This window comes from Puma concolor, chromosome C1 (assembly GCF_028749965.1).
Source record: "Puma concolor isolate L17-30 chromosome C1, mPumCon1.1.hap2, whole genome shotgun sequence".
Classification (NCBI taxonomy): domain Eukaryota; kingdom Metazoa; phylum Chordata; class Mammalia; order Carnivora; family Felidae; genus Puma; species Puma concolor.
The window spans coordinates 94,459,446-94,485,977 of record NC_141674.1 but is presented as its reverse complement, the minus strand read 5'-3'; the positions used below and the strand labels follow the sequence as shown (position 1 = coordinate 94,485,977).

The 26,532-nt window shown below is 54.6% G+C and overlaps 1 protein-coding gene across 1 annotated transcript in view; it reads right to left on the bottom strand.

The window, feature by feature from the left end:
* Window positions 1-207: 207 nt before the first annotated feature.
* The window catches only part of SLC6A17 (solute carrier family 6 member 17), a 52,265-nt gene continuing 25,940 nt past the window's right edge, over window positions 208-26,532 (bottom strand). Inside the window, exons 6-12 of the mRNA XM_086717786.1 lie at window positions 25,674-25,784; window positions 9,280-9,521; window positions 8,813-9,005; window positions 6,785-6,977; window positions 6,128-6,287; window positions 4,347-4,509; window positions 208-3,864 (exon numbers count right to left, since the gene is read on the bottom strand). Of these exons, the coding sequence (XP_086573912.1) occupies window positions 3,496-3,864; window positions 4,347-4,509; window positions 6,128-6,287; window positions 6,785-6,977; window positions 8,813-9,005; window positions 9,280-9,521; window positions 25,674-25,784 (1,431 nt within the window). The 3' untranslated portion in view covers window positions 208-3,495. The remainder of the gene's footprint in view (window positions 3,865-4,346; window positions 4,510-6,127; window positions 6,288-6,784; window positions 6,978-8,812; window positions 9,006-9,279; window positions 9,522-25,673; window positions 25,785-26,532) is intronic.

The following is a 26,532-nucleotide window of genomic DNA, read 5'->3' as shown; positions in this document are numbered from 1 at the left end:
TCAACACCCAGGGCAACGCTTAGGCAAAGAAACACGCATCCCTCCTCAGCCTTCCCCCAAACTCCTCAGCCAGCTAGCACCCACAACCCACGGCAACCCTCTCTGCCCCATCCTGTCCAAGCTTCTCCCCCGGAGCTGCTGCTGGCCTCTAAGGCTTCCCCCATCCCCTCTCCCTGAGCCTGAGGCGGGTCAGAAAGGCAAGAGGGGTTTGGTAAGAACACTTTATTGTACACCGTGGGTGGGGGGAGTAGAAAGGAAGGAGGGGGTCGGGGGATGACGATGCCTCGGCCCCTCCCCTGGGCTGAGCGGTCTTGACCCAGGGCCCTGGCCAGTCACGGGGCACACGGACTTCATGTCTCTGCTCTCTCCCACCGTGGGAGTACTCTGGGGGGACAGGCGGGTATAGCTGTGAGGAAGGGCAGAGGGGGAGCCCCCTGCCTATAATACTACAGGCCTGCTGAGGGCCTGGCACCACGCAGCTTGTGGCCCCCAGCCTCACCACCTATGGCAGGCTGACTCAGGAAGGCTTCTCCTGGCACTAGGAAAGACGTCCCCTCAGATTTATTGCTGGAGGGCAAAAGCCAACCCCTCGCCAGTATGCCCCACCTGTCCACCCCCATCTGGAGCCCAGGCTTCGCATTGCCTCAGCGGAGTGGGGCTCCCCGAGGAAGAAGCTGGTGACAGGGGCTGGAGGACAGGCAGGAGCAGGGACCGGGGGACGCTTTTAGGCACCCCCCCCCCACCCTGCCTGCCCTGAGTCCGCTGTCTCCTGTGGGCACTGCATGGACAGCACCAAAGCCAGTAAGGGACGTGGACCCGGCACAGGGATGTGGGGGCCTGCCCCTCCCGCTCCTCCAGGGAATCTGGGGCTGGAGCTCACCTTGTCAGATGCCTCACCTCTTCTGGCCTCGACCAACCGCTCCCAGCCCCCCTGAGGAGTGAGGAGTGTGTGTCAAAAGCGCAGAGAAAGGGAAGCTGTTCCTTTCTGAGCCCTCTCAGGACTGTCTCAAGGACGAACACGGGACAGAGGCGCTGGGAGAGGCTCTCCTGGGGTCTCCCCATCTTAAGAAACCCAGCACTTTTCCTCAGGATGAAAACCTTGTGGCTCCAGAGGGAACAGCAAGAAGTTGGCTAGAAAATAAATTTGGGGGCCGTCCCCCCCACCCTAAAGCCCCTCCTTCCCTGTTTCTGGCAAGCCCAGGGGTAGGAAGGTAATGGGCCACCAGCAAGAAACACCTGCCTTTCCCCACAGCACCCTGCCCCGAGGCCTTGCCTGACAGAGCCGAGGGGGGAGGCAGGGAGAGGGCCAGTGTGGTCTGCAGGGACGTGGTGAACACGGGCCGGCACGAATCACCTACACACACCCACACCCAGGTAGGGGCACGCACCACACACACACACACACGCACGCACACGCACGCACCAAGCTCCAGGCCTTACGTCTAACACAGCAGAGCCACAGCCGGGACGGGGCCCGGCCTGCAGCCAAAGGCTACAAGCACTACCCGGCCCGTAAGAACCAAGCAGACGGCCCCGTTCAACCGCCCTGGTGCAGGCTGGCAGGCTGGGGCCTGGCCCAGCCACACGCTACAAAATTAAAAATATATCAAATATACAATGAAAATAGATCTGTACAGCACTGAGGATGAAAATAGTCCACCAGCCACAGTATAATATTGGGTTTGTCATTTAACAGCATTTACACCCACATGTACAGATTGAATATACAATAGAAATAGAATATATAGAAGAGTATATATAGTAGAGTGTCTCTCCTGGGGCCTTGCTTTTCCTGTTGCTAAGTCTGCTGGGATTGGGCATGGGGCCAGGTAGGAGGTGTTGGTGAGGTGCCTGAGGCGGGATGCTGTGCCCCAAAAGCTCATGTCTTCGGGGACATGTGGGTCTCCTTCCCCTCCTCACACTGAGAAAGGACAGGTGTGGCCAGAGGGCTGGAAATGGGAGCAGATGCGGGGGGAGGGACCCCCTGGCAAGTTGGTGGGGGGGACCATGGGGCTAGGGGATGAAGGAGGGAACCCTGGGCGTGGCCTGTCCCTCCCAGCGCTGAGAACACGGGAGTGACTCGGGACGTTGCGTGAAGGTGCCCGGGCCTAGCACTGTGGCCCGCTGCTGCCCCGTGTACCTCAGCTCTCACAATTGGAGTTCTGCCATCCCCGCCAGGCTGCCTGCCTTCCATCCATCCACGCCCGTGCATCCACGCGACCATCCTTCCGCGAGCCCGTCCAGCGCTCTGCAGACATTATTCTCCAGCCAGACTCCAGTCCTCCCAGACTGCACTCCGAGGGCAGCCCTCTTCTGGGGGAGGCCTCAGGTAGGGGTGGGTGGGGATGCAGCGGGGGCTGGGCCCCAGGACAGAGACCCGGCCCTTCTCCTGGGCAACCCCGGTGCCCACAGCACTGCCCGTGCCCTCCCTGTCACGGGCCGGGCGGCTTGGGGAAGGTTCCCGAGATATTCACACATGACATGCACACGGCGCTGGTTGTGCTCGAACAAGGAGAGTGAGTGGCAGCCCAAAGGGGCAGTGAAGTTATCCGTCTTTCCCTAGGGATGAGGTTTGCTGGGTACGAGCCCCTGAACTCCAGGGACCCCAATTCCAGGGGAGAAGCTGCCGCTAGTGAGAAAGTTGGGCCCCCGGGTGAGAGAGGGAGTGTGCTTCGCAATTGTGCTCCAAACCATCTGAATTGTGCTGTGAACCATCAAGTGTGCTCTGGAAACCTCTCTGTGTACTGTCCCCTCCTCTCTAGAGGAAAGAGGCACAGGCCAGGACTGTGGGCTCCAGGGTGGGGATGGAGAGGGCTGGCTAAGCCCTCATGGAGGCGGGCAAGGGTTCTGGACAGTTGTCACCCTCCCAGGCAGGACGCGGGACACACGCTGCCCCAGGCAGGGTCGGGAACATGGAGATTCCACCTAGAGCCCAGGCCAAGGGCCCCCGTGCCCAGCCCACAAAACAGACCTGGGGACTTCCACAAGATTCTATCCCAAGTCTGAGCCCTGAGTCCTGACACAATCGTCCCGTCCCCAACCTTGAATTCATCAGCCTCTGGGCTGCCCCACACCCCATCCTACCCGACGCCGAGCCTCTCACCACCACCTGGCGGCACAGAGGGATGCCCAGGACCTAAGAACGACAGGTGCCAGGTTACAGGGAGTGGGTAGGGAGAGTAACCCCTACAGTGGCCACTTGCAGTCTCCACTGTGCTGGGAATCCGGACTTCTGGATTGTTCTCGTTAATCAGCTGCAATTTGGTGAGCGGATCTCAGGAGGTGACATGGGCTGGGAGCCTGCACTGGGGACAGAGTTTCTCCCGGCCCCTGCTCAGGTCTAGGGAGGAGCTGGCCAGGACTGGGGTGGGGGATGAGGGAGGGCACCCCCCTCTCCGTGGGCAGAGGGCCTGGCCTAGGAAGCGAGGCCAGGCCGGGACGAGCAGGCTGGATGGGTGTGGGGGGAGAGGTGGGCAGGGCAGGGTGGGGCGGTGGTCACAGCTCCGACTCGGGGGTGCTGGCCAGGAGGTAGCTGCTCCCATAGCGTCCATTGGGGTTGCCGCTGGTCTCCAGGGGCGACGTGCTGCCGGGCCCCAGGTAGGAGCGGTGAGTGGGCATGGGGGAGGGCGCCTCGCTGGGCACCTTGCTGAGGATGAAGCGGGTCTCATCGTTCTCCTCCAGGTTGGAGATGTCCTTCATCATGCGGCCCTTCTTGTAGGACACGGAGAGGGTGTTGGAGCCATCAGAGAGCAGGTGGAAATGCCGGAGGATGAACACCACGGGGATGGGCAAGGTCGCCACGACGATGAGGGTGATCAGGAGCGCCATGGCCCAGTTAGGGAAGTACAGGTAGCGCTCCGCAGCCTAGGGGTGGACGGGGGCGAGGGCTGCTGTCCGACGCCGTGACCACCTCACCCTCCCAGGACCTCCAGGCCTGACTCCTCCTGCCCTCTCCCATCCCCACGCGCCATCCTGGCCAGGCGCCAGCAGAGATGGAAGGCATCGGGGTGGCTACTCGAGTTAGCTGGTCGCCTTGGTTAAGGGCCCGAGCTCCCCTGGGTCTCGGTTTCTACATCTGGAAAATGGATGGGTAATTCTGCTCTACAGACACGGACAGAGAACACGGGTTGGGAAGACTGGACAGGTGCACCAAACTTTCCGACCCTCAGTCTCCCCCTTTGTGCTCTAGGGGTAATGCCACCTCTCTCTCTGGGCCATTGTAAAGATTACAGATCAGGTGTGCAAAGGCCCTGGAGGGGCCTGGCACACAGCAGCTCCCCTAGAAGGGTTTATCTCTATTGCCTGGGGAGATGCCAATGACCCTGGGGTTTCAGGTCCCCCCTCACCTCCTCCTTGATCCAGGCGCTGTACCCGGGGGGCGTGACCCCCAGCTGGATGATGCTCGCCGTGGTGAGCACAGCCATGCACAGTGGAGACACGAACTTCCACATGTAGAAATAGAAGCGATAGGGCCGGAAGCCCAGCATCTCTGTCAGCTCCTGCATGAACCTGCCAGGTGCACAGAGAGCCCAGCTTCAACACCCCCACTGCGCCTGCGTATCCCCCCACAACTGCCTCCTCCAGGAAGCCTTCACTGACCAGTCCCTCCCTCCCAGGCTCTTCCATTCTTCACATTCAGCGCTCCCAGTTTATTATTCGGTGGCCCAGCTGGCCTCTGCGCAGGCTCTGGTGCCCTCTGCTGACCTCCCCTGAATACCTAACAGCTCACCCCATCCAGGGATTTGCTGTTCACGGGACATGCCTGGGCAGCTGGACAGGCGCCACAGGACTTCTGTGTGCGCCTTGCACCCCACCCCACTCACACTGGTCTGGCTCCACACGCCCCCTGCTGGAGGAGAGGTGAAGGGCGCTTCTCTAGCGTCCAGGGGCCCTGACTTGGGGGGTTCTAACGCCTGGGTCTGTGGGTAGAATTACAATAGCCGTCAGGCTGTGTACATGAATGTCATGAAAAAAACATCATTTCTACTTCAATAACACCTAAGTGCAATCTTGCATTTCTTACTGTCGTAAATGCAAGCCACCACAGCGGAATTGGCAGTACCTGAGACTTTGTCACCAAATCATTACATCACAGACACCTTCCCATCACGTTACAATCGAAGCCGCCTACAAACGCCATTTATGTCCACCGCTATCTCACAATGATTGCCATAGCTAGGTCGTGTAACTTCATGCAGTAAAAATAAGGTACCTGTGCGTCACTGTATCCGATTTTCAACAGCACTTTCCTAGTTTTCAACTTCATTCATTTCCTGTATCTTACATATTTTATCTTATCCAGTTGAGAATAATATTCTGGGGCTTCACCTGACTGCAGAAGCCTCTTCTGCAGGAGCAGCCTCTTCCAGCCCCGGCTCCCAGGGCTGTTCCTGTCTTACCCCGCGTCCCTGCCTGCGCTTTTGTAGGAAGAAGATGGCTGTAGCAGGGCCATGACAGAGCCTGATTCCAAGACCAGGTCCAGACACGAGCGGAGGCTCTGGCCTTGTGGACAGAGTGGGAGGGGCCCGGTCCTGGGGCTCCCCAGGCCCACAGATTTGTTAAATGAGGAATGAGGCCGGGGGGCTGACGGTGGATGTGGCTCTGCCGTGGGCTCGGGCCACGAGCCCCACTGTTTCCTTACTGCTGAATTCCCTTACCTCACCCCCCAACCGCACCTCATCTCAGGTCCCCAACCGCACCTCATCTCGCACCCCCAGATTGCTCACCCCAACACTGAGTCGGGCTGCTGAAGTCCTACAGTTCTCTCTGAGGGGGGGGGGCCTCTTGTACAGCCGCTAAGTGCTTAACAAGCTTAACAGAAGTCTGAAGAGCTGGTACTCAGGAGCTACAGTAATTTAAGGCAGTTTAGGGTGATGCCAGGACCTGAACCCAGGAGACTCACGCCCTCAGCCCGGCTCTGCCTCTTACCAGCCAAGTGGCCTTGGGGAGTCACGTCCTCCCTCTGAGTCCCAGATCTCTAAGGGCACTTTGAGCGCTGACATTCTGACTCTGTGATCTCCTAGCCCACTCAGAAGCAGCCCTGGGGACACGGCACTCTCCAGGAGGTCATAATAGGACAGACCCCTCCTCCTGTCCCACACCTTCCCCATGCCCCCCCCCCCCTTACTTCTTGGTTCCATAGATCCAGGCCACAGCAATGTTCTCAAGGATGACAATGACGGTGAGCGGCAGGGTGGCAGAGTAGTCGTCAAACATGGTGACAAAGTAGTTTCCGGAGCGCTGGACGAACAACAGCCCCACGAAGAATGCAAAGACACAGCAGCCCACTACAGAGAGCCGGGAGGCCGGTGTGGGGGCACAGGTGCAGGGTGGGCGGGGCCCAGGGGTCTTGGGGGGCACCCAGGCCCCTCCCTTCCCACCCCTCCTCCCTGAAGGCCTTCAAGGGAGGGATCCAGATGCTGAGCTTCTGAGCTCACACTCTACCAGGAGAGGAGTGGCCCAGGGCTGGGAGTGGCGGAGACGGAGCAGGGCCAACGTGGAGGGAGGGCACCCCCCCCCAGGGGGGTTCAGCAGGCCCTCAGAGAGAGGGCCACGTGACCCAAGAAAGAGGCCATCCTCCAGCTCGGGTTTGGCACAGATTCCCCAACAGCCCTCTCCTGGCTCTTGAGTGCTCTCCTCTGGGTGGTAAGCCAGGCCCCAACTGCATCCCGGGGGGCAGCAGGGAGCCTTCTCAGTATGGAGTCTTCCTAAAGTCAGAGGCACAATGGTCGCCCCTGAGGGCAGCCCACAGGGCCGGGGCCGGGGCGCTGCCGGGAAGAGTTACCTGTGAACATCTCCTTGGGCACCTTGAAGGTGTCGATGATGGGCGTGGTGATGCCGGCCATGGTCCCAATCATGCTGCCCAGACCCAGGTTGATGAGCATCAGGAAGAACATGACAGACCAGAACGGGGAGGCCGGGAAGTGTGTCATGGCCTCAGTGAAGGCGATGAAGGCCAGCCCTGTGCCCTGCACGGACTGAGGACGGGGTGGAGGGCGAGGGCTCAGCGAAGCCCACACCACTCCTGGGAGCCCCTTGCTTCCTCATCTCTGCCCCTGCAGCTTTAAGAATAATGATTCCCTCCTTCACAGGAATCCCTGCCCCCACCTAAATCTCGTCTTTGGCCAGAGGGTCTCAAACTTGAGTGAGCATCAGCACCCCCCCCTCCCCCCAGGGAGCAAGGTACCGTTTCAAGAAGTTCACCTATGGGATCTGGGAGCTATGAGCTGTGTAGGGATCCCAGGTGATCTAGATGAAGATGCTCATATTTAGCCCAGCCTGAGACCCTCCTCCTCTAAGAAGTCTTCCCTGATGGCTCCAGCCACAACTTTGGGAGCATCCTGTTCTGAGCTCCAGACTTTAAGGTAGTGGGACCAGCCTCCAGTGCCTAATGGAACCACACCAGAGCCTTTAAAACACCAATGCCTGAGTATCCCCACCCCCCCCCCCGGAAATGATCATTTGATTGGTCTGGCGCTAAAAGCTGGGTATGTGGGTTTTATTAAGCCCCCGGGGGACTCCAATGGGTAGCCAAGGTGGAGAGCCACTGCACCCATGCCTGAGCCCCTGCTCATGGGGCAAGTGACCACACACTGCCCACGGACATCACTTCTACGCTGTCCCGTAGGGACCCGTGATTGTGGGGAAACACCTCCCCCAACTGCATGAGTGTATAATTCTTGTCACTTGGATGTTATCGATGACTGATCGTATAAGGAAAAAAACCTGGCTCCAATCCTAGTTTTACTCAGAGGACCGGGCCATGCCCAGGAAAATGGGGCGGGATCTCACGGAAGGGAGGGGCCCTTTGTGCTGCCAGTCACCTGGGGGCAGAAACCAGACTGGATCGTTTGCTCTCGATCACATGGGAAGAGGCAGAGGGTACAGGACACGGCTCCCTTGGCATTAGTATAGTGCCAGTAGCATTCAGAGAACTTCACATCGAGCTCAGGCATCAAGAAAGGGAAAGCTCATCTTCCCTAGCTTCATAAAGAGGGCAGAGTTGGCCTGGGCTGAAGGGAGCTGGCTCTGCCCCATGGAAACCTTGGCACCAGCTGGGTCCCAAGACCCTGTGGGCATGTCTCTATCCTGTTACCCCTACTAACAGAACAGTCCCTTTGAAAGTTTCCAGCTGTGCAAGTGGGAATAGAAGCAAGGTGACCAAACTTGGGCCTGAGCATTAAGGAGGGAGCGATAGTCACCTGCTCTGTCCCAGGGACTAAGGGTCATTGCGGCAGTGGGAGCTGCAGTGAGTGGGGACAGCCGGGGGAGGGAACCGAAGCATCAAGGGGCGACTCAGAGCATGGGGACTTGAACCCTGGCTCCCCTTACTAGCTGTGAGACCTGGAGCAAGCTTCCAATTTACAGGCTACACAGCCGCAAAATAGGGGGCCGTATTAATACTCAACTCACAGCACTGTCGCGAGGGCCAGAGGGGACAGACAGCAGAGCGCACTCAGTAATGGAAGCGCTTCTTTTCTGTGAGCCGTGTACAAAGCCCTGTTGCAAGTGCATTATGTATGACCGTGACCCACGTGCAGGAAGCCTGTGCAACGCATCTGAAAGTCATTCCGCATGATTCCTGTGATCTCTGGGACGTGTGTGTGTGCCTCGTGCCAAAGGTTTGGCTGAAACCTTTCCTCTCTCCCTCCCTGGACACATCGTGGGTCCTGGTTTATCAAGCAAGCAAATGAGTCCCTGGCGGCCTTCTGAGGCCTGCATCCAGGCTCCAGCCACCCCTGGCCTGTCTCTGGGTCCCACACTCCCACGTATGCCTTCCTGCCCACCCCAGGAAGGGCAGCCTGCCTCACACCTTGTCCAGCTCGTCCTCCAGGAGGCAAGGGTCGAGGCCCAGAGCTGAGAAGTGGTCCTCCTTCACGGCCATGATGACTTTGTACATCTCCGTGTAGTCCTTGGCAGTCAGGTGCGAGAAGTTGACGTGTGGAGGGATGAGGTCCCGGCTCAGGACATTGGTGTGGAGGTACCCCAGGATTTTCTCGGCATTCCTGCAGCACGAAAAGGGGAGGGCCAGGTAAAGAGGCAGGAGTGGGCACGGTCCCTGAGGCCCCTCCCAGACACCCAGGCAGGAGCCCGCACGGGCCATCGACAGAGACATCTCTGAACCCGTCCCTGGGATCAGGGGCCGGGGCTGGAGAGAGCTCCTCTGATGTCCAGCCATCAGCCCCGGGGCGGATGGGGACTCTGCCTCCGTAGCCCGCCTGCCCCGCCTGGGTAAGGTGGACAGGGAGAAGAAGGGACAGCAGCCAAGATGCCACCTACTCGACCACACACTTCTCGTTCATGATGTTGGCCTTGAAGCCCAGCACGGCAAACACCACGAGGGTGGCCAGCACCGAGGTGAAGAAGTTAATGAAGGACACCAGTGCAGCATCGAAGTGACAGTTGTTATCTTGCTTGTTGTAGCTGGAGAAGGCGATGACACCCCCGAAGCCCAGCCCCAGGGCGAAGAAGACCTGTGTGGCTGCCTCCCGCCACACCTGGGGGTCCAGCATCTTGTCCAGCTGTTGGGGGAGGACGAGAGACACACAGATGATGGTTTTATTCACGCACAGTGGCGCTCCCACCTCGGCCCCTTCCTCACCCTCACCGGAGTTCAGAGGCCGCATGGCATGATGGGAAAGCTGTGGTTGGGTGACCTTGGGTTTTCCCCTGACCCCTCTGAACTTCAGATCCCCACGTGTATAACACAGATAACAAGAGCATTAACTTCAGAGGATTGTTGTGAGGCTTAAGTGAGATAAAATAAATGCTGTGTGCTTACTCAGTAACTTCTCAGTTCATTTGAACTGCCACCTTTGCTAACCATGGGGCTATTATACTGAGGAATATCTTCAGGGCCATTAGGTATGATGTGTGGTGCACAGCTCGAGGGAGGGCCATTCACTTGGACTATAGTGTGAATGGTGCTTCTTAGAGTTGTGCAGTGTACAACCTGCACAACAGCACTAGAGAACTGAGAACACGAGTATTTCCCCGATACCTTCTCCACTTCAAACCATGAAAAAGGACACCAGCTCCTCCCTCCTGCCCACCTGATCTTTTCCCAGGAAAAAAATAAGGGCCCCATGTTCATTCTTGCACTTCTACATGTTCTAGGTCACAGAAAGACCCTTCCCCCCTCCCACCCAACCAACTTGAAGCACAGAACCCAGACATTTCCTAGAGAGGGGAAACCCCCTTCCTGACCTTCCATCTGCCTTCAGACCTGATGGAACCCTGCACCACAACAGCCTGTAGAGGGTACGGGGCAATTCCCAAAGTGCTTTTCGTAGCCATTTTCCTTTTACTGTTTGCCCCTCAAGACAGGGACCGTGGCTTGGACCCAGCACGGGGCTGTAGAGTTAGATGGACCCAGGCCTAAATCTGACGCCCATCCTTAAAGCTTAGAAGGGTTAGAAAAATGACAGTGCCTGTTTTATGAGCCTCAGTTTTCTCATCTGAACAATGGGAACAATAATAGAGTATCCCTCCCACGGCAGTTGTGAGGATCAGGTGTGCAGCAACAAGTAATGCCTGACACATAAATAACAAGTTAATCCGGACAAAGTGCCTCTGACTTGGTCAGGACAGGTTTTGGTTTTTTTTTGTTTGTTTTTTTTTTTTTTTTGGTGGAGGGAAGGAATTACTGTTCACATTTTGAAAGAGTGAACAGACACCCCAAGGTGAAAATTACTCACTCGGAGTGACTCAAGTACAGATGCTCTGATGCTGGCCCCTGACACCCTCCTAGCACCCCCTCCCGCCAGACCATATCCCTCCTGCGCCTGTGCTGCTGAGGTCGACCCAAGTGACCGAGGAGGCAAGGAGGTTCTAGAGAGTTTGCTCTCCCTGCAGGCACAAGCCCGAACTGGTCCTGTCCTGGCCGCCCCTCGCTGTGTGCCTGTGGCCAAGTCCACTCCCCGTGTGCGTACTGAGGCCTTGGACTTGAGGCTCCGCCCAGTGCTACCTTACAGCCCTAACGCCCAGGATGGAGGCCCATCTGCCCGCTACCTCAGCAGCTCCCTAGGCACAGCTGAACGCCTGGAGTCACCCCACTGGCTGAGAAGATGCTGGCAAGCTTGGAGGGCTAGGAGAGGTGCCCCCAGGCTCACCCCAGCCTCGCCCCAGGCTGGGGAGGAAGAGGAGGACCACGGTGGTAGAGTCTTCAGGGTCAGTGCACAAAGGGAGGCCTGGCTGGCGAGTATGCGTGTTCTGGGGGAGATTAAGGTCCCCTCTCCTTGCACAAAATAAAGTCATCTTTGGTCCACCAAGAAAACCCAGAACCCAGGCTTTAAGGAGCTATCAGTACCCGACTTCCATGAGAAAGGGGACACCTTCCCCATCCCCTCCCTGTCTCCGCACACTCAATAGTAATGTGTTGTGGCCTCCCTGTGAATATGACACGCAGCCACTCATCCATCAAACACGGAACACCTACTGGGGGTCAGGCCGGGGGCTAGGTGTGGGGACCCACAGAGAGTAAGAGCAGGCAAGGTCCCAGCTCCTGTGGAGCTGATATTCTAATTGTCAAATGACCCCACAAACAGATGTTAAGTTGCAAAGGTGACCAGGGCTGTGAAGGCCAGGACGCAATACTGGGTGGGGGGAGGCGGGGGGTTGAGCCAGTCAGGAGGCCAGGGACAGCTTCCCCTGAGGAAGGGATCCTCGAACTGACATCTGAGAGGTAGAAAGCGAAGTTAAGAGGGCAGGGAAGAGCATTCGGACAGAGGGAACAGCGTCCGCTGAGGCCCCGAGGCAAGGCAGGACAGAGGAGGGCGTGTGAACAGAAAGAGGCCAGGCCGCCTGAAGCAGCAAGGATGAGGCGCGAGAGGTACAGGTGAGGCTGGGGGGCAGAGGAGTCAGATCAAAGGTCTTACAGGGCTCCCAAGAATGCACTTAATCCGGGGGGAAAAAGTGATCAGATGTGCATTTCTAACAGAAACCAGAGCCAATGAGGCAGCCCTGTTAGGAAGCACCTCTGGGGTCCAGGCAGGGTAATGATGGCCTTGCCTAAGGTCAGGGTGGAGAGATTTCAGCAGGAAAAACCAAGTCGACCTTCGCTCTGGACTGGAGGTGGGGGGATGCTGGAGAGTCAGATGCCAAGGTGACAGCCATGCTTCTGGCCTGCGTGCCTGAGAGGGTGGAGACGGACACCGAGGAGAAGGGGCAGGTCTTGATGGGGTTGGAACGGTGCCGATAGAGACGTCGGCTGTAGAAATGCTGAGTTTAATGTGTCTTTACAATAGGCGAGAGGAGATGTCAAGTGGGCGGGCAATCAAGTGAGCCTGGAGCCCAGAGAAGAGAGGCTGAGCCAGAGATGTAACTCGTGAGGTGTAGGTGTGCGGGAAGGAACTGAAGGGCTCACCGGGGTGGGGAGAAGAGGCAAGCCAGGGGCCGGGGCAACATCTCCAAGTTCAGTGCAGCAGAGAGGGAGGTGCAGCAGCCCAGACGGGAGGAAGCGCAAGAGAGGGCTGGCTCCGGAGGTCACAGGACACAAGCCTGGCTGGAGGGGGACCCAGTCTACCGAGAGAAATATGCTACGGTGAGCAGGTCATGGGTGGGCTCCGTCAGAGCTGTTCGGGAAGCGATGTGGCCAGAGTCACGTAGATGCCAGGAAAAGTGAGAAGCAGAGGGGAAGAAACGAAGGCAAAGCAGATAATCTACTCCTCGGAGAAGCTAGCCCTGGAACGGGAGGAGAAACGTGGCAGGTTCGGGCCATCAAGGAAGTGTGGCTTTTTTATTTGGTATCTTGTTTTTGCTTTTTCAATTTTATTTTATTTATTTATTTATTTATTTTTAAATTTTTTTTTCAACGTTTATTTATTTTTGGGACAGAGAGAGACAGAGCATGAACGGGGGAGGGGCAGAGAGAGAGGGAGACACAGAATCGGAAACAGGCTCCAGGCTCTGAGCCATCAGCCCAGAGCCTGACATGGGGCTCGAACTCGCGGACCGCGAGATCGTGACCTGGCTGAAGTCGGACGCTTAACTGACTGCGCCACCCAGACACCCCTGCTTTTTTAATTTTAATTTTAATTTTTGAGAGAGAGAGAGAGAGAGACAGACTGCGAGTGGGGGAGGGGCAGACAGAGAGGGAGACACAGAATCCGAAGCAGGCTCCAGGCTCTGAGCTGTCAGCCCAGAGCCCAACACGGGGCTCAAAGCCACGAACCATGAGATCATGACCTGAGCCGAAGTTGGACACTCAACGGACTGAGCCACCCAGGCGTCCCATGTGTTTGTCTTTAATGCAGTGACTTGATACGTAAAGGCCGATGGAGGACAGGGGATCTAGAGGGGAGGGGGGCTGTCTTCCACAGGGAACCCTGGAGCTGCTCACGGAGGGAGCAGGACAAGAGAACAGGACAGGGCAGCTGCAGGGTGGGTTTGTATGTTCTGCGTCTGTCTCTGAGGGGGTTTCTGTCTTGGTGGCTTTGTTCACCCCGTAACGCAGAAGGGTGACTCACCTGTTAGGGGTGAAGCCGGCACGTTCAGACAGGCGGAAGAGGTTTAAATTGGTCACAGTGGAGCACGGAGAAATGGAGCAGGGTTATCCCACATTGTCGAGGGTCCACTGTGTTTGCAATGTCGTCTTTACAAAAAGTAGGACAGGCCCACGTTTCCTTACCTAAAAGCCCCCAGGCCAGACTGGTTTTGGAACTCGGGCTCTTCTTCCTAACTTTATTTTAGAAAGGTAATATGGTGCATATGCCACATAATTACATAATCCCCCAGCGGGGTCTGGGGCAGCACCCTGTAATCAAACGCATTGGTATTTCTGTAGCAGAATATGAAAATTCACACCAAGTGAATCAATAATGACTATAAATAGCCTCACATCTGTTCAGGTCATTTTGCCGCCAACTGAGTTCCGGGAGAAAGAAAAAACAACTTTTGTTTTTCAGGGCTATTTGGATTTTGGCATTGTAAGGAGACAGAGGCCTGCATGGAAATTTGAAGATTATTTTAAACAGGAGAACAAAATAATCATTGTCCCAACGGGGCAAGGACCTTTGTACCTCCCCTCTTCTGGGTGGGTTTTTAAAAGATCCTCCCAGAAAGTTCTAGAAATGGTTGGGGGATTACTTATGCCTGGGAGGTATGCTGGCATTCACTGATGCTCACCAATGATCATTCATGACAGTTCTACCAATCAGCTGGAAACTGGGCACTTCCCTCAGGCTAGGAACCTAGACAAAATGGCCGGGCTCTGGGCAGTCTGGTGAGTTCCCACCAGGAAGAAGCACCAGATTTTGTGACAGAGGGTAGGTTGAGATGGACACCGCCCTGGCCGTCCCCCTTGCATGCTGAAAAATCTTTGATGGTTCCCCACTGTGTGCTGAAAAATCTTTTTCCACTCTTTGATCCTATCTCCGAATGCAGCAAACTAACTCTTCCAAAGCCCCGCAGTCTCATACCTCTGGCCTTTGCCCAGGCTGTTCCCTCTGCCTGGAATTCCGCTCCTCTTACTCACATACCGGTGAAACTCCTACTTCTTTCTTAAAGGCCAGCATAAATATCACCTCCTCTTTGAAGCTTTTCCTGATGCCTCCGGCAGAGCTAGTCACAGCCCTCGGGCTCTTGTAGCTCCACTCAATACCTGCATTCCAGGTTTATATGTTTGCCTTCTGTTCAACACTCTGTGTTTCTTAGGGGTGGAGCCCATCTCCTGTCCACTGTGTAAGCAATGTCTGACACACAGGAGAGAAGGAAAGCGTTGGGAGCGAGAGAGAGAGAGAGAGAGAGAGAGAGAGAGAGACGGACAAGGCTGCTTCCTCAAGGTGAACTGCGCGGGAGGGACCACACCAGGCGCTGTGAAATTGTACCGGCCTTTCTGTGCTAGGATCAGGCTTCTAGGACAAGAAGATCCTTAGGGCTTTAAACCTCTGCTTTCTCAAACATGGCTATTTTAATGCTGGCTTCCTTTCCTTTTCTTCTCTCTTGCTTTTTTTTCTCCCCCTCCCCCATCCCCACCCTCCTTCTTCCTTCTCTCCCTCCTCCTCCTCCTTCTCCTCCTCTTCTGGTGATTCTTTCAGTTTTCATCTATATCAGTTATTACCAAAGTTTTTTGTTTTGTTTTGTTTTGTTTTTAATTTTTTTTCAACGTTTTTTATTTATTTTTGGGACAGAGAGAGACGGAGCATGAACGGGGGAGGGGCAGAGAGAGAGGGAGACACAGAATCGGAAACAGGCTCCAGGCTCCGAGCCATCAGCCCAGAGCCCGACGCGGGGCTCGAACTCACGGACCGCGAGATCATGACCTGGCTGAAGTCGGGCGCTTAACCGACTGCGCCACCCAGGCGCCCCTACTAAAGTTTTTACAAAAGGGTCTGGACCATCTGTGAGGTCCAAACACATGTCATTGTCAGGATTTTCATCACTCTCTGAGCCTCAAAATGGGTAAATTCCTAGGCCCAGCCACTTTCAGGGCCAAGTTCCATAAATGGAGGCAGCCACACCCTAGGGAGACCACCGTAATCCCAAACTGCACCATCAGAGCTGACCCTGTAACTTGGGGGACAGACTCTCCAAGGACAGGGTAGGCAAGTCTTATATGCAACGATCTGGGATGGGAACAAGAATTTTGTTTATGTTTTTAAGACTGTATCTATTTGCTGTTCTTTTCTAGTTTTTAAAAATTATGGCACATTGATTGTAAAAGGTACAAAAGGTGGAGAGGAAAATGTAATGAGCCCCCAGGTACCCATCACTCAGTTTCAACAATTTACCAACATATGGCCAATCTCACCTCCTCTTGCCCCATTCCCCATCCCTAGATTATCTTGAAGAAAATTGGTGGCTCCAAATCTGATATTAATGAGGTCCCAGGAAACAGTCTGTGCCAAAGCTTGACCTTTGAGGACACACGTGCCCTGTGTGAGCAGCCCCTGGACACCCCTCCAGCCTGCAGCTTGGAGGGGCTCTCTCGCTGATGGAGATGACCAGATGCCCAATGTTCACCTGGCGGTAAAGTGAGGCAGGCACCTTCAGGACTGTTCAGAACAACAGGAAATCCTGTTGTTCCTTGAATTTAAAGGGGCTCTATCAGGATTCCTGGGGTGCTGGTGCATAATTCCAACAAGGCCCCGATCATGGGGTCTACAGAGGATGAACCCGCGGCCAGACCTCAGGAAGCCCGATGTCCTTGCCAAACATCAGGATGTGACCGCAAGAGGAGAGGTGGGGAATGGGCTCTCCCTACGAAAAGACAAGGCTCGCGCCGTCCTTGGGGTGCCTGCCCTAAAACACGGCAAGAGCTTCCTGCCATTTCCTTGGCACGAGGGCTGAGTCACTTCCTCACGCAGAGAGCGAGGTGTTTCACGCATTTGACTCAGCGGCACAAAGATGCTTTTGGAATCCACAAGCAGCCCCTGAGCGCCTGGCCTGACCTGGTGTGTGACTGGAGCACACACGCCTTTGCTCCTCAGCCCTGCCGGGCACCTGCCGGTGCAACAGCCAGCTGGGGCCGCGAGACACCAGATGGCACTGGAGCGCCGGGTTCCCAGCGCCCAAGAACAGTGTCACCTTCACGAGGGAGAGAATAATAATCGCTAAGGCTTACCATGCGCTCTCTGCGCACCGGAAGCAGGTCCCCCGTGCTCTCCCGACAAGGCTGTGGGGAAGCCACCATGGTTTGCCCCATCTCGCAGCCGAGTAAACGGAGTGAGTTCCCACAGGGATCTTGCCCTCCAACCATTGAGTGACGAGCTGGGAACCAGACTGTCTGGCTCCGGAGCCCGCCCAAGGCTGGCTTGCCCTGGTCATCCTGCCCAGAAGCCCTCCTCTGCTTGTGGAGGTCAAGGAGCTCTACCACTGATCTCTGCCCCTGGGCCCTCAGTGCCTCCCAGGACCCCACTTCTCTAAGGGTTAACACGTACCCTTGACCCTGGGCCAGTCTGGCTCACTGGTGAAGACTGCTCATGTGTCTAGACCCCAGACGCAGTGAAGCGAGAGGCAGATGCCCAAAGCTGCACGTAGCTGAGGCTGTGCCGGGCCCCTGTCCCGGAAGACCGTGTGCTCTCATCTCAAACGATGACACATGGTTTAAAACTCAAAAGGCACAAAAGGGCACTGTAAGGGCTCCTTTACCCCACCCCGTATCCAGACACTCAGTTCGTATTCTTGCGTGCCCTTCCAGTGATATTTTATGTGTATATCAGTAACACACACACACACACACACCCCAACATATATATCTGCGTGTGTGTGTATTCCTGCCCCCAGTCTGACACTTCCTCGTCGTGCTGAGTTAGGAACCCACAGAGTTCTGGGGCTTCTGGCAAGCTGCCCCCCTCAGCCCCTGCCCACTCTCAGCCTTGTTCCCACAGTCTGCCTAAGGGACCACTGGGCCTGGTCCCTCGGTCCCAGGGCCCCGTTTACCTCAGCTGCTGCAAGGTTCCCACGACTCCTGGGTTGTCCTTCATCCGGACTTCATCTCAGGATGGCTGGGTCTGTCCCCTGCTCTGACTCACGCCCTGCCCCTCCCTAACTGCCTGCACCCTGCCACCGGCCCCTGGAACTCACAGTCTGTCACCCCCACTCCCCCATCTCCACAAGCCTTCCCTGGATGCCTTCTTGCTCTGACTCGGTGGTTCTCCAGCCTGGCCACACATCAGAATCACTGGGAGCTTTCAAGAGCTCCTACACCTGGGGATACCACACCTGGGGATCCTGATTTTCAGTCTGTTGGCTGGAGTCTGATTGGTCGAGGGTGGGCCCGATCCGGAGGCCTCCCCTGCAGCCCTCTCGAGTAGAGGCTGTCCTCTTACACGCCCAGGCTGCCATCGGGCCTGGAGGCGGACAGCGGGCTGCCTGTTCCTCCAGGTCATTGTCGCTATTCCAAGTACACTGTCTCTGTCCCTTCACTGTCCCTACACTGTTTCTGGGTCCCTTCAGCTCCTCCCTTCCACTGAGATCGTCCTTCACCCCACTCCTAGGATTGTGCCATAGCCCCTGTCATATCTAAGAGCGGTGCGCCACCTAGGACCTCAAAGTCAAGGACCCTGAACCCCAGAGCACCGTCTTCCCAGCTCACCCCTTCTAGTATCTTGACTCCAAAAATTCTTCACCCATACTGGGACTATCTGCCTTTCACCACCCCCATCCTGTTTGTAGCGTAACTTCCCTTCTTCATTGGCTTGGTTGACGGTCCATCATTTGGTTGCTCCCTTGCTACCCTCTTAACTCCCCTGCCGCCTCTCCCCATGGTCATCCCTTGTTATCACCTCCTGACCCTGATGAAGTCCAACCAACCTTCCACCGACTCTGGGCCTACCCCCAAGCCGCTAAGCATAGCTGGAGAAATCACGCAAGGTGCACCTTGGGACCTTTGATGAGTTATTTAACCTCTCTGTGCATCAGTACCTCCCCCGCCCCCTGCAAACTGGCTAAAATAACACCTGCCCTGAGGGTTATTATGAGCTTCAATGAGTGACTGTACGTCAGGTGCACGTAACGGTGCCTGCCACACGTAAGCATCATCCACTGTAAAACACATGATTGTTCTCAGTATCCCTCCAACTGTGGGGAATAGCGTGCTTTCAGAGGTGTTAAACTAGGGGGAACTGTCCAGCTTGGGACTGGAGAAGTGTTAGCCACGCCATGCTGGCTGGCTTCACCGCACACTCGTGTGCCCCCTGACCGCCAGCCTGTCCTCCGTGCCGCCCACACTCCCTGTCTCCTGCACGGTCATCTCACACTCGCTCCTCCTTAGGCGTCCACCACGCTCCGCCATTCGGACTCTCAACTGAGGCCCTTGCTTCCTCTTTCACAGAAGAAAATGACACGATGGGAAGAGAGAGCTCTCACAATGAGGAGCTCCTCACCACAGCTTCTCAGCTGCCAGCCCCTGTGCCCACTGGCTGGCCCTTGTCTCCTGTTCCTCCCCGATGAGACCAACTCCTCCATGTGGGCACTGGGCGCCCCCTCCCTGCTCACTCAAGGACTCTGGTTCCCCTCCACCCAAAAGCATTGATTTCCCACTCTTGTTTTTTTTTTTTTTTTTTTTTAAGTGTACCATTTGGGACACCTAGGGCGGCTCAGCGGGTTAAGTGTATGACTTCCGCTCAGGCCATGATCTCGCGGTTCATGAGTCTTGAGTTCGAGCCCCGCATGGGGCTCTCTGCTGTCAGCACAGAGCCCACTTCAGACCCTCTGTCTCTCTCTCTCTGCCCCTCCCACATGCCCACTCTCTCTCTCTCAAAAATAAACATTTTATTTTTTTAAAAAATTTCTTTTTTCAACGTTTATTTATTTTTGGGACAGAGAGAGACAGAGCACGAACGGGGGAGGGGCAGAGAGAGAGGGAGACACAGAATCAGAAACAGGCTCCAGGCTCCGAGCCATCAGCCCAGAGCCCCACGCGGGGCTCGAACTCACGGACCGCGAGATCGTGACCTGGCTGAAGTCGGACGCTTAACCGACTGCGCCACCCAGGCGCCCCCAAAATAAACATTTTAAAAGCGTAAAGTTTAATGGTATTTAGCACATCACAGAGTTGTGCCCCCATTGCCACAATTTTCGAACTTCTTCATCACCCCGAAAAGAAAGCCCATCCTCATTAACAGTCACTCCCCTTATCCCCCCAGGCTCCTCACAAACCCAGCCCTAAGGAACCACTAATCTGCTTTCTGTCTCTACAGATTTGCCTATTCTGGCCATTTCACGTAAATGGAATCACACAACATGTGGTCTTTGGTGACCAAAGACCAAAGACCAAAGACCAAAGACCAAAGAGGTTCGTGCAATGTCGTGGCACCTGTTAGTACTTCATTCCCCTTTATGGCCTAAGAAGTCACCCTCGTACAAACACACGACTCTCGATTCTTCCATTCATCAGTTGACAGACATCTGAGCTGTTTCTACCTTTTGGCTCTTGTGAAGGATGCTGTGATGAACATTTGTGTACAAGTTTTTGTGTGAACATGTTTTTAGTTCTCTTGGAAACGCGCCTGGGAGTGGAGTTGCTGGCTCATACGCTAACTCTGTCTAACCTTTGGAGATGCTGCCAGGCTGTTTGCCAAAGCAGCTGCTCCATTCCACATTCCCACCAGCGGCGTATGATGGAGTTCTGTCATCATAGTACCGAGTTCTGAAATAACACCCTCGATCCCATGGATATCGCCAGTTTCCACCCATTTCTCATTTCTCTGCTTTTTTTTTTTTTTTTTTTTTTTAATAGTAAAACGCCTGGGTTTGCACCTGGATGGCTCAGTCGGTCGAGCGTCCGACTCTTGGTTTCGGCTCAGGTCATGATCTCACAGTTTGTGAGATTGAGCCCCGCATCAGGCTCTGTGCGGACAGCGAGGACCCTGCTGGGGACTCTCTCTCCCTCTCTCTCTGCCCCTCCCCCACTGGCTTGTGTGTGTGTGTGTGTGTGTGTGTGCACACGTGCACTCTTTCTCTCCAGGGACCCCCCCCGATGCCAGGTGCACTGCTCATTTCCCAGTCCTTACCACCTGCCTGACCTCAGCAACTTTGGACATGGCGGATCATTCCCTCCTTAAAGACGTTTCTCTGCTTTGCCTCTGGGATTGATGTATCCATGTCTCCCTCCCCTCCTCCTCCTCCTCTTTCTCCTCCCACATTGGCTACCCTTCCCCCAACCTCTAAATGCTGGGCCCTGGTGCTCACTGCTCAGTCCTCTTCTCAGTGTTCACTCTCCAGGTGACCGTCACTAGTCCACAGCTTTAAAGCCTCTGATTCCCAAGTTTATATCTCCACTTGGCCTGCAGACTCAGCTGTCCGACTGCCTACTCAGTATCTCCGCTTGGATATCTACTAGACATTTTAGACCTGCTGTGTCCAAAACAGTAGTCTTGATGTTCCCCACCAAGTCTGCTCTCCTCACCGTCTGCCCTCATCTCCATGAATTCAACTCCGTGCTTCTAGTCGCTCAGGCAAAAGACCGTGGAGTCATCCCCCAATTGACCACTGTCCCTCTCTCAGCCCTCACATCCAATTCCACAACAAATCGTGTGACCCTACTTCCCGAATATGTCCTGAATCTGACCACTTCTCATCACTCCTATTGCCATCACCTGGGCTGAAATCACAGTCTCCTCTCACCTGGAGGAATTCTAGAACTTGGATGGATTCACCTGGATGGAGCCCTCTGGCAGGTCGTTCTGTTCCACCCTTGCTCCCTCAGATTGTCTACGGCAGCCAGAGGGGTCTTTCGAAGATGGAGGTCAGATCACGTTGCTACTTCGCTCGGCACCTCCAGTGGCTCCCGTTTCACCAAGAGTAGACACCAAAGGCCTACTTGGCTCATAACACACTCGTGCTCTGGCTCCCCACTGCCCCCTTGACCGCATGTCCTACTTCTCTCCCCTCCCATTCCGGACTCACTTAGCCTCCTTGAATTGGATGCCACACACTTCCAAACCTCGAGGCCTTTTCATTTATTGTTCTCTCTGGAATGGAATGAGCTACGTTCAGATATCCACACAGCCTGCTTCCCACCTCCTCTCTTCACTCAAAGACCACTTTCTCAGGGAGGCCTTCCTTGAACACTACCTGAAGCAACCCCTCTCCCCGGCGTCCCTACTCCTCCTTTCTCCGCTTTATTTTTCTCCTTAGCAACACCACCCAGCAAGTCCTTAATCTTCTATTATCTTATTATTCCCACGAGGGCTAGGAAGTTCGTCTGCTTGGTTCACCGCTGGATCCCAGGACCCACCACAGAGTCCAGAACCTAACAGGCACTCAGCGAACCTTTGAGGACTGAAGGGATAAGTTAATGGCAGTCATTTGGATTGTTTTCCACCTTTGGCCACTAAAACACATACTGCAGTGGCCAATATGGTTCACAGGTCATTTTTGTTTTGAGGGAATATATCTGCAGGGCAAATAACTGGAAGTGGAATTGCTGGGTCAAAGGACACGAATAGTTATGATTTTGAGAAACACTTTCCGAAAGTTTTGGTGGTCAGTCTACCACAATCTACCACTTTGTGTTGAGCAAGGCACGTGGTGAATTGTGTGGCACGCCATGCTGACTTGGGTTTTTCACTGAATGGAAAGAAAGTAATCAGGAGAGATGTTGCCCAAGGAATCCAAGAAGTTAACTAGCCATCAACATGAATGACTGTCCCATCAAAAATGCTAGAGGGTCATCACGGTATCCTGGCCACGCTGCATTTGCCATACGTCCAGTGACTGCTTGGGGGCATGGACTGAAAGTCCAGATCCTATAGCTTGGATCCTTTCTGGTATTGGAAGACTTCAGAAGAGGACTTTCAGCATATCCACAGACAGCCTGTGCTCTTTTCGAGTGGATTCTGAGATGCCCTGGACAAAACTCTTCTTGGACTCTGCCATGGCTACCAAATGGCATGACCCCTGGAGATGTCATTCGCACGGTGGTCGGTCTAAATGGAGGAGCGCACAGCCTGGGAAGCTGTGTGCAAGGACCCCGGCATTCTATAGCACTGCTCTAGGTCAAGGACTTGAAATGGTTTCAGGGTTCCCCATCTCACCGATCCTGTCCTGGAACAGTCACAGCTCTGCAACAGTGGTCTGCCACATATGGACAGTCGAACAACTGTCCACCCTCACCCAGCCGTCGTTGCTGGCCTTACCTGCAGCACAGGCTGTGAAGGGCATCCTTGATGGAAGAGTTTGGCCTTTGAGGCCCTTAGGTCTCCCCTTCCCCATTCAACACATCCATCCAAGGTCAAGAGTGGGAGCTGCCCCAAAGAACTGCTCAGTGAGCAAGATCTCAAGATGAACTTGCAGGCTCTATCCAGACTGAAAGTCACAAGAGCTAGATGGGCCAGGTGCCACACCTGCTGGGTCTTGGTAACCTGGCTCCTCCAGGTTACTTTAAACTGCACTTCACGGAGGCTCTGACCCATATACATGCTAACATGACGTCACGCCGTTTCCTGAACATCCAGCAAAAGGTTTTGGAGAGGAATGTCCTCTGTTATGCAAAGTACACATCAACCATCTCGCATCCATCTGATTGGCAAAAATTGAGGTCTAACAAACGTGGAGCAACAAGGACTCTTGTCTACAACTGGTGGGAGTGTCGACCGTTGCCACCACTTTGCTGCTGTTTTTGTAACGTTTATTCATTTTTGAGAGGCAGAGAGAGAGAGCGAGAGCATGAGCAGGAGAAGGACAGAGAGAGAGGGAGAGGGAGACACAGAATCTGAAGCAGGCTCTAGGCTCTGAACTGTCAGCACAGAGCCCAATACGGGGCTCAAACCCATGAACTGTGAGACCATGACCTGAGCTGAAAGTGGATGCTTAACTGACTTGAGCCACCCAGGTGCCCTGTTGCCACCACTTTGGAGAGCAATTTGGCCACCATCTAGTAAAACTGAAGGTATGCATATCCTTTGGGATGGCAATTTTACTCCTGAATTTTTTCTAGACACCCTAGAAAAAAACTGTGCACATGAAGACCTGTGTGATAATGTTTACTGTAGTGTTACTAGCAATAGTGAAAGCTGGAAACAACAGAAGTGATCATCAACTAGAGAATGAACAAATAAAGTTCCGTGCTATGGTGGAATACTGTCCACCAGGGGAGATGGAGACACCAAAACTACAAACAGCACTATAAATAAACCTCAGATAACAGTATGGGACAAAAATAAAAGCTGAGGCAAGTCACAGGAAGTTGCATAAAATACGATGCCACTTACGTAAAGTTTAAAAGTACGCACAAATGCTATACGTTGTTTATGCACACACGAATATGTATTACGAGTTTTAAAAAATGTACTAGGGGGATGAAGCCTAAATTCCGGATAGTGGTTTTCTTTAGGGGAGGAAAGAAATGGGATCAGGTCAAGCTATACGGGCATTCTTTATGGCCTCTGTAATTTTGATCTCTTAAAAATGTTTATTATATTATATATGTGTGGTTACATGCCTGAGATATTTCATAATTAAAAAGGTGTTTTAGGGGCGCCTCAGTGGCTCAGTTGGTTAAGCATCCGACTCTTGATTTTGGCTCAAGTCATGATCTCGCGGTGCGTGAGTTTGAGTCCCCCATCAGCCCAGGGCCTGCCTGGGATCCTGTCTCCCTCTCTCTCTGCCCCTCCCCCACTTGCTCTCTCTATCTCTCTCAAAATAAATAAAAAGGATGTTTTAAAAACCATCTGAATCAAACGGAGAGCGGTACTGTGTATGCTGGGACCAGAAGCCCATCTCATGAATCTGTTCCATACTGGGCTCTCTCAACATGGATCCCACCAAGGGGCCCATCCGGACACCTGTGTGAATCTCCCCATTTATGAACATCTCCAGAGTATACAGTTTCCTCATAAGGTTCAATAAAGTATAACTAAAAGATTCAAGTGAAAACGTTGGACAGATCATCATTCTAAAATACAGTTGAAGTAATTCATAGAAACTGTTGGCTTTCTTCTCACGGCCATTTCCCTCCCAAAGAAACCAGATTCACATTATTGTCTTCTTTGTCAGACATCCCATGTTCACAACAACCTTATGCCAGCCACGTGGCTTGGGAGGCACACTCCTGCCTCAGGAGGTTTGCTAAGCTCTTCCTAAAGAGGACCTCTGTGGATGTTCACATACAAACCTCAGATGTTACCGCTAAGAATGCTGGGGGCCAATTTAGTCCCTCTCTGATGAATATAGAGCGGTGTGTATCCTGCCCATTGCCACCCTCCAAACATCAGGGGCTCTTCCCAGCTGCAGGGCAGAGCTGGGAGGGAATGGGGATCTCGATCCCCACCAGATCTGGGTTCTTCTCCCAGTGTCATCTGTATGAACTGTCTGTGTGAGCCCTGGTGAGTGTGAGCACGTGTGTGCCATGGCAGTGTTAGGGGCTCAACACGGTGGAGTTCTGACCCATGCCTACAGACTGGAGTCTCACCCACGAGCTGGGTGCTCACTGATCAGCTGGCATTTGGAGGTGGACCTCCCCAGCCTTGCCAGCTGGAGTTACTAACGTACATTGCTTGGGCACCTTGAAGGACATCCCAATCTGCATTTGAAATCCCCTTATTCCTCAGGGGACTGGCTCTGCCAGCTGTGGCCAGTGGTCTGAAGGGGAACAGAGAGGCAAGGCCACATGGTGGGCAAAGACCACCATTAAGAAACCCGTGTGTACACATTCGGGATGTCTACTGCCCTGCTAGTGTCCTGTGACATGTGCACAGTGGTCCCTCACTGGGCTAGGGGGAGGATTAAAGGAGAGAATATACGGATGGATTTGGTCAGGGTAAAATCGCTACCCACACGGCCTATTATCTTGAGTTAAACAGTGACACCGTTCCCTTGATTTGGGTACAAGCTGTGATTCCCGGGGGGGAGATCTCTTTTCTTAGGCATCTTCTTGGCTCCTGCTGTCACAGATGCGCTGACCTGACGGAGCCTGCCACTGCTCCCTACCCCCCTGCCCCAGTCCCACCTGACGTCCCACCTTTGCCTCAAGCATACCCAGTGCTTTCCCTCAATTGCTCATGTGGTTCCCTTCACTGCAATGTCCTACTGCCACTCGCTGAAATCGGATCTGCTTCCGGGTCATCCGTTCCCTGAAGCTTCTCCTGATTTCACCCAAATTGGCGTGATGTCCCTCTCGTTGGAACCGGGGCCCGTGATTATGCCTGACACGTAACAGGTCCTCAGTGAGTGCTAAACTGCACGAAGCCAGCAGGGCTCTGTGGCATGGTCAGTGTCTCCCAGACCCTTACCTTGGGGGTGAACATGTGTAGGATGCCATCGACGGCCCCTCGCAGCAGCAGCCCCCGGACCAGGAAGCAGGCCAGCACCACATAGGGGAAGAGGGAGCTGAAATACATCACCTGCAGAGAAGACAGGGACCCGCTGTGGGGCAGAATGCCTCCCGCAGCTGGCACCCCCCTCCCTGCTCACAGCTGGGGCACAGGAGCCCTCCTCTGATGGCAGAAGAAAGTGCAGCCCTGGGACCCCTGGGCACAGGGCCAAACCCACCCCACATCTGGCCTTGAGCCAAGGCAGGAGCACAGACAAGCTGGAGTCGGCGCGGCTGTGCCTGGGGCCAGTTTCCTCCTTTCAAGAGCTGGTAGGGCTGGGTCTGTGGCCTCCCCGCCCCCAAGGGCCACCACGGGGGTGAAGAACCGTCTCCTCTCCCCTCCTCCTGTTTTCATGTCTCCTGCCTGCTTTTCTATCCTTGACTCCAGGGGACCCCCTAAGGATCTCCCGTGTCCTTGGAACTCCTTTGACAGAAGCCTTCCCAGAGGTTACAGACATGGCTCCCAAGCAAAAAATCAGAAAAGGTCCTGCCTCTTATGACCATAAATTGTGTGCTGTTTTCTAGCATGTGCATTTTTTGCACACTTCTAGATTCCCCACGTGCCTGGCAGAGAGCCTCACACAAAGGAGATGCTCACGGAATGTTTGCTGCGCTGAAACAAATCAGGAGGGTCGTTTGGGCAGGATGGTGTTGGAGGTAAAGAGCGGGTGTGTCCAGAGCCAGACCACCTGAGTCTTGATCCTGGCTCTACCATTGTCAACCATGTGACCTCGAGCGATTCACTTAACCTCTGTGTGCCTCCATTTCCTCATCTATAA